Source organism: Mus pahari, chromosome 4 (assembly GCF_900095145.1).
Source record: "Mus pahari chromosome 4, PAHARI_EIJ_v1.1, whole genome shotgun sequence".
Classification (NCBI taxonomy): Eukaryota; Metazoa; Chordata; class Mammalia; order Rodentia; family Muridae; genus Mus; species Mus pahari.
In genome coordinates this window covers 78,059,409-78,067,612 of record NC_034593.1, presented here as the reverse complement: position 1 = coordinate 78,067,612, position 8,204 = coordinate 78,059,409, and the positions used below count along the sequence as shown (strand labels likewise).

The 8,204-nt window shown below is 50.5% G+C and overlaps 1 protein-coding gene across 1 annotated transcript in view; it reads right to left on the bottom strand.

Moving 5' to 3' along the window:
• The window catches only part of LOC110320820 (ETS translocation variant 3-like protein), a 13,028-nt gene extending 5,581 nt beyond the window's left edge, over nucleotides 1-7,447 (bottom strand). Inside the window, exon 1 of the mRNA XM_021196933.1 lies at nucleotides 7,383-7,447. Coding sequence (XP_021052592.1) covers nucleotides 7,383-7,447 — 65 coding nt within the window. The remainder of the gene's footprint in view (nucleotides 1-7,382) is intronic.
• Nucleotides 7,448-8,204: the final 757 nt, after the last annotated feature.

The following is an 8,204-nucleotide window of genomic DNA, read 5'->3' as shown; positions in this document are numbered from 1 at the left end:
GAGGAAGGAAGGGAGGGAGGGAGGGAGGGAGGAAAAAAGAAAGAAAGGAAGGAAGGAAGAAAGGAAAGAAGGAAGGGTCCAGGATGAAAAGAGAAGCTAAGGCAAGAATTTTCTTGTATACAGCCCAGCTTCTGTGCAGACCTCCTTACTGCTCAAAGGCTGCCCCAGGGCGGCAGCTTGGGTCTAAGCCCAAGGTAGAAAGGCAAACGGTTCTCCATCTTAATCCCTGATGGAGTCAGATGGAGAGATGAACTGCCCATAGGGCTCAATAGGATTTTGTTTTTGAGAAGAGGGAAGGATTTCCCCCCCTAAACTTTGAATAAAGAAGCAGTGGCACAAATACATACTGGTAATGGGTTTTGGTTGTTTTGAGACAGGTTTTCATGTAGCTCAATGCTGAATCTTACTCACTATTTAGCTGAGGCTGACCTTGAACTCCTGATCCTGCTGCCTCCACCCCTTCTGAGTGTTGGGATTGCTGGCCAACTTGGTACCCCATTCTGGTAACTTTGCGGCAATCCCACATTGGAGCAGGGCGGGGATTTCTGTGTTTTCACTGGAGCCCAAATGCCCGGTGCGTAGCCATCACTCAGTGATTGCTGACAGCATAAATGAATGCTAATGGCTTCTCAATGGTCTTAGTCTTTGGCTGCTGCCATTTTTAAATGTTACCTCCTTCACTTTCATAGCCCCCAAACTACGGAGAATCTAGCCTCTCCTTCATATTCTTCCTCTAAAAGTCATTACCTCCTTTGGGGGTTACTGAGGGGTGGCCCCCACCTTCAGGGTCTCCCTCCTACAGCCAGAGAGGGAAAGTGACAGATAAGGGTGGGTGGTTAGATAGTTGGATTCGTGAGAAGATGGAGCCAAGAAAGGCTACCTGGCTGAGTTGAGAAATGCAAAGTATGTTTTCCCAGTCTTGTCCCTGTGTCAGAGAGGCAGAGGAGTACCTGGTTAGGGCCAGAGTTGTACCCAGCTGGGCCACATCCCTTTCTAGAGCAGTAAAAGCTGTGTGTTCTCAGCATGGCTGTGCTGATGTTCCAAGGCTCCTGTGGCTGTGAACGCCTTTTTGAATCCATTCTCCCTTAGGTGGGAGGGAGCAGCCGCCCCCACCCTGAGAACGTCTCAGGTTTTCCCAAGATGGCAGCCAGCATGGACGAAGCCAGCCACGTCCTGAGAGTAGCTGACTCACACGTCATAGATCTCCTTGGTGGGGTTGCTTTCCTCCTGGAAAAGGGAGTCTAGATCACTGACAGGTCCCGGGGCCATCAAGATTCAAGAGCTATCCCAAAGAGACCGAGTTGGCTGAAGATGAGCCCAGTGGGGTCAATGTTAAAAGCATGGAACCTTTGTGAATTTGTGTGACATTTTTGGGGCACTGGCATGCTAATCTCCACAGAGTTCCCCTTTCAGCGTATCTGCTGTTGAAGCCAGCACTCAGGGGTGTGTCACTTTGTGACTGCCGGGCTCTCCCTCGGAGCACAGGAACCCTGGCTGTGTTGCTCAGCGTTAGCATTGCCTTGCACTTGTAGGTGCTTGATGAGCCATGGGCGAGGAGGAAGGGTCTTGTGGTTCTCAGGGAGCAGAGGAAGGTTATAGAGCTTATCTCAGGAAAACAAGCTTGCCTGAGGTGGGGGTAAGGGAGGGGAGGAGGCATTGAAGCAAAGCTTTGTTGGAGAGAGGGTGCTGGAAGAGTGGATGATGCCTCTAGTTGATGTGAGTAGTGTAAGGATCTGGGGAAGGAGAGGGGAGACAGCCACGGAGAAGGATGTGGAACCTGCCCTGGGGTGACCCAGGTGGGGTTACTCTTGGCTCTGGGACGCCATGCTAGTGAGTTCAGCATGAAGGAAGCATTATTCTCAACTAGACCATAGTAGGTCTCAGGGACACACAGACATTGGTAAGAGCAACCTCCTGCCATTCCAAAAGAGACTTAAGAGGGGAAGGGAGGAAGGGGAAGAGGAAGGGAGGAAGGGAAGGAAGGAGGGAGAGAGAGAGACTTAACAAAGGCATAGCTGCAGTCACCCTTTAAAATCTTCCTCTCTGAGTTCCCCCAGGACTTTCAAACATGCCATCTGTGGCAGTGCCTCTTGACTTTAATAAGCAGGAGAATCATGAAAAGTCCCTTCAAAATGTGGACACTGATCACACGGGCTGGCAGGATCTGTGACAGTACACGTCTGACAGGCCGTGAGGTGTTGTGGCTGCATACCCCTGGATGGTGCTTTGGGTGTCAGGAGCTGCTGGAACATAGTAAGTCTTAGAGGCCACTCTGAGCCCCAGCAGAGCCATGGAGTTTCCCCAAGGTCTTTCTCCAAGTTAAAGACTGGAAAACAAGACCTCAGATCAAGGCTCCTAAGATTCTAGTTGGGTATGGGGTACAAGCTTAGAGTGTCCTGCACACAGGAGACATAGGCAGGGAGATCTTCACAGTCAAGGCTACATAGAATTCCACTGTGAGTTACAGTGAGACCTTGATTGATTTTTTAAAAAGTAGGAGGAGGAGGAGGAGGAAGAGGAGGAGGAGGAAGAAGAAGAAGAGGAAGAGGAAAGTAAGGGAATCCAGAGTCTTGGACATGTAGGGTTAATGATACGTATGTGCCCTGGAACTAGGCATGTGTAGGGTCATGAGGAGAGAGAGAGAGAGAGAGAGAGAGAGAGAGAGAGAGAGAGAGAGAAGCCAGAGCACAGAGATAGGCAGGTTGCGGACACCTCCTCTTCTACCTGAGAAGAGACAAAACAGTCCTAGGCCACGATTGATCTCAGCACTTGGAAGGCAGAAGCAGAGGGAACAAGAGTTCAAGGCCAACCTCAGCTACATAGCAAATTTGAGGCCAGCCTGGGCTATATGAGACCTGCCTCAATGAATAAAACAAAAGACAACCCAAACCACAACAAAAGTGAATGAGCTCCAAACTCAAACATGAAGCCAGTGTGGTACCAAGTGAGGGGTGGCTCTCCCGTTCTTCATGCAGTAGCTTCCTCCTGATACCTGCCACGTTTACGAGACCTCCAGACACTCCCCGGTTCTGGTGTGGAAAGCCTTAGCGCTGGGAAGTATTGTCAAGGGTCTCCTGCAAATTCTTCCTTTCCTGCCTGAGGCCCCAAACTGACATTGGAGGAGCTCCAGAGAAGAGCAGCTTTCAGCTCCACTGCCAACAGTGTCAACTGTCTTTGTCACTTAACCCTAATCCCTTGTGTGTCACTTAAAAAAAATTATTAACGTGTGTGTGTGTGTGTGTGTGCGTGTGCGTGTGCGTGTGTGTGTGTGTGTGTGTGTGTGTGTGTGTGCGCGCGCGCGCATGGGTGTTTGCACAGAGTACAGCTCTGTGGAATCTCTTCTCTCCTGTCCTTTTTAAGTGGTTTTAGGGATGTAACTCAGGTCACCAGGCTTGCTCTGCAAGTGCTTTATCTACTGAGCCATCTAGCTGATCCCTGTGTCACCTTAATCTACGCACTGGTGTAGAACTCCCCTGGCTGGGAGCATCCCACTCTGTGCCTTCCCGTCACCTGGGCCCTGGGCCCCAGCTCTGTCTCTCTTGGGCTGGAGGGCACACACGCAAAGATTGGCTATACTTTATTTACTGGCTGCAAGCAGCCCTGCAGCACCCATGACGAGATTAATACAGTGGCTTCCAGGATGAATACTGGGAACTATAAATCAGAAAGGATCATAACCCTGCCTGGCATGATCATCGTTGCTCTCCCAAGCATTTTGTATTTCTGGAAGGGCTATGGCAGCAAGTGATCGTTATTACCACCGCCATCCGTCTGATTACTAATAATGTTAATCCCCTTGGCCAGTATAAGTGTTCATTACAACACATGTAGGTTCTAGGTCATTATTTAATAGAAGCAATATAGATAACGATGGAAACAATAGGGGACAGAGCTCCAGCTGGGCGTGCCGCCAAAGACAACCTCCCAAGCTGCTTCATTCTCACAGCTGATGCGAACTTGGGACTGCCACCAGCTCAGGGTGAGGTGCTGCTCTTGTTAGGTTACTTCACTAATTCCTCACAACAATCTTTTGAGGTTGGTATTGGCTACATTTTGTAAGCTGAGGAAACAGAGGCTCAAAAGATTAAGAGACTTGCTCAAGATCCTGCCAAGTGGTGGAGCTGGATGAGAACAGGTCTGTCTGATGCCAGGCACTGAGCTGGAATTGGTCAACTGGGGCAGAAGAGTTGGATCTCTAAGGAGAGAGGCAAGGCTGACGGGAGGCCCTGACCCTGAAGGAAACCGTCCAACCAAGCCTGGGATGTGGGCTCTTTGCCAGAAAAAATTTCAACAGTAGCCCTAGGAAGCCAGAGGCCAGCCAACCCAATGGGCAAGCATGAGAAAGATAGAAACACAAACACACACACATAGAGACACACATTCACATTGACACACACATAGACACATTCACATAGACACACACAGATATATTCACATAGTCACACACAGACATATTCACATAGACACACACAGACACATTTACATAGACACACAAAGATACATTCACATAGATTCACACAGATACACACATATACAGACAGACAGACACATAAATAAGCACACACAGATGCACATGCAGAAACACAGATTCACATATAGATATACAGAAGCATATAATAAAGGCATATACACAGACACATACAGACACACATGGACACAAACACACAGACACATATGTATAGATACACACACATACACACTTGACACAGACACATACACATAAACACACAGACACATGGATGCATACACACAGACATACACATAGATACACACAGATTCACACATAGACACATACACACAGACACATGCATAGAGAGACACACAGACACACATTTTTAGAGACACACAGACATAAAGACATACACATAGAGACACACACACTCACACACAAGGACACAGACACATACACACAAGCATTTGAGCCCAATGCAGCATGTATGTAGAAACTTAGAGTGAAAGTCATTTTTGTAGTGCTGGATGGGGTAGCTCACACTTGTAGAATCAGCAGAGACAAGAGGCTTGCACCTAGTTCAAGGCCAGCCTGAGCTAAAGAGTTAGGGGCCAGCAAATGTGCCATGGGCAGGCCTTGTCTCAAACAAAACAAATCAATAAAAGTTATGAAAAGAGAGTCATGCTGTCATTGGGACCTTTGAAGCCAGGGACCAAGTAACCAGATCGATTGGACAAAACCTGAGCTTTCCAGTGCCCCGTTGAATCAGCGGCAGGTAGGATTGTTGATGTGCAGAGAAGCGAGAGGCGGAGAGTCTTAAGCCTGAAAGAGCCAGGCAGAGAGCTGGATCCTGGACAGTGAGTGACCAGACTGGGACCCAGGGCCAGAAGGCCAGGAATGGAGAGGAGATCACAGTGAGAGATGGAGAGACTCAGAGGCTGCTTCTCCTCCCCCCCCCTCCCATCTCTGCCCTGGCTCTTGGCAGGTGGGGACTCTGGCTCTGAGGCTGCTGCTGATATTAGTTAGCTAAGGCTGCAAACGGGGCTGGGACTTGGGTGGAGCAGCTGGGGATGGTGGGGAGCAGCCAGCTGCCTTTCTGCCTCTGCTCACATCCTTTCCCTTCTTCCCTGACCTGGTATCCCTCCCTCTCTTGGGGATGGCACCTTTGGGGAGATGTTCCCTCAGCCCTTCCCTCATGGGTCTTAGATCTCCACCCCTGTGGCCTAAGGTTTAGAACTCCAAACCCAGACACTTTATGTCAACCCCCATAGGGCTGATAGGAATGGGCCATTGAAGGTTAGGGAAAATCCTGCCCTCACAGATGCTTAGGGGAATGGGCCATGGAGGTGGTTGCCATAGGCTTTGGCTTGGGGCCCTGCCCTCCTCTGACCTTCAGCCTACCTCTTCCCTCCCCCCACCCCCACTCTGGTCCCTGTCCCTCCAGCTTTCCTTCCCACTTGTGACCTCCTATTGTCAGACTGTTTCCTGTGCTCCCTCCTCAGCTCTGTGCCTCTCTGGTCACCCCTGCTCCCTGCCAGGATGGCTGGTCTCTCCTGGGTCTCAGGTCATCCAGCCCTGTTTTGTGTGACGGGCCACTTTTGCCTCTCACCCTTTTCTGTCTCCCCCTACCCTGGGCTGCTCCCTTTCTACAACTGCCTCCGGTGCTGGCTCTCTTCCCACAGTGCTGGTCTCATTCATCATATTCTTATCCAATGTTCCTTAGGGAAGCCTCCTGAACACCCCACCCTGACCCTTAGTCTCCCCACCAGGAACAAGAAATCCTGTGCAGCAGGCACTAAGGGGGCGGCAGGGCAAGGCCAGCAGGAGATGAAAGTTCCAGCAAACAGTTGAGCTGCCTAGGGCAGGGCGTTAGATCAGCTGGAAAACCAGGGCAGCCCCAGAGGTAGCCGGCATCCCTGCATCCCTGCATCCCTGCATGCCGGCATCCCTGCATTCTGGCATCCGAGGCCTCAGTCCCTAAAAACCAATCCCATGTCTACATGCAGCCCAGACCTCCAGGCTAGACCTGAACCCTTCACTTTCCATTAAGTCTGAAGTTTTCTCAGCTGATTCTGTGCTTGAGTCTCTATGCCCAGGAGGCTCCACTGCCTTTGGACAAAACCAGAGAGATCAAGCACCCTCCACCCCACCCTGACCCTCACCCAGGGCTTGGGGAGAGTTTGAAACTTTCTTTTGGCATCGCGCCTGCCTCTCTAGCCTGCATCTGTGCTCACTACCATAAGGGCTCTCATACTCCAGGATTCTTGGCCCTAGTTCTTTAAGAAAGGGTTTGAGGAAGGAAGAAGGGCAGGTGGATGGAACAGAACCCTCTTGCCCCACCAGAGGCGTGCATCCCTTTAGTTCATTCCACCAGGCTCAGGAGGAAGCACCCTACTCTGTCCTTTCTCCACCCACTCGTGATGCTCCCCAACTCGGCTGGCTGCCTGCATCTGCTCCCCAGTCAGCCTCAACAACTGGCCTTTTACCTCGGACCGACCTTCGTCCCCCGAACGCCCCCTCCCCCAGCCCCGCAACCGGTGCCCTGAGCATCAATGAGCCTGGGCAGGGGCATGGCTCCTAAGGACCCACAAGGCTAGCAGGATGAGAAGTTGGCTGAGATCTTGGTTATTTGCTCAGTATTCACCCGAGTCTGGTCTGTTCCAGAGAGTAGACACTGGTCCTCACCTTCAGAGAAGAACCCCCTGCTACACTGTCCCTGTGTCATCCTCACAGATGCCGGAAAGCTCTCTTCCCCCGAGCGCACAACTCCAGCTCTGTGCCATTCCTCTGGAGAAAGAAAAGCCTCGCCCCACCTGTGGGCTTCAGCTCCTTCCGTCTCCTTTCCCAACTGTCCCATAACTGGCTCCATATCCGGGTGCACAGAGGGGGTGCACAGAGGAGCCCCCGTCTCAGACCTGCCAGGGTGGCTTACCGCCTTGGATCATCAATTCTGCGCTCAGTCCGGTTCCTTCTGGCTAGCTCCTTGCCCTTGCTCATCATGCGTTAGGGTTACTTAAAATGAGAGCGGGATCTCCAAGCTCCCAGGGGAGCCGTGGTGGTTTGCCTACAGTACCATTAACCCTTTGAGAGCCAGCGGCATGGCCCAATGCTTTATCCAGACACCCCGTACACGTGTACACCTTGCAGCAGAGCAGGGCCTATTCCTGTGGGGTGGCTGGCTCCTAAAGCACCTGCTAGGGAGACTTCCTCCTTTTCAATTCTTTTCAAGGTTACTGACCTGCTGGGACGTCCTGCGAGTTGTCTAGTCATCCATTCTTTCAGCCCGTCTCCTGTGTAGCTTTCTGTGGAGATCGGAGTTCAGATCTAAAAACTGACCTCATACCTCCCAGATTTAAACGCGACCCCAGCCTTTGCTTGAGATGGGCTCTCACTCACTCACTAATGCCAGATTGTCACAACCTGTAACTTTCCTTCTTTGGCTCAAATAAAATGACATAGATGACATATATTTTAAAGTATATTATTTTTTACTTACTCCTTAGTACTGGAGACATGGCTAGACAAATTCTTCCACCATTGAGTCCCATCTTCCACATGATAGTTACTCAAGGTCATTTTTCTAAAGATTTAAAGGCACATAATATGTTTATTCTCTTACGGTTCTAGAGATTAAAAAAAAATTTTTTTAGACCTTATTAATTTGACTTGAAGTTAGACAACAGGAAGAACTTCCAACTAAAGACTAAGCCAGCTAGGAGACAGTGACTACAGGGGCATCAGATAGTTCAGTGAG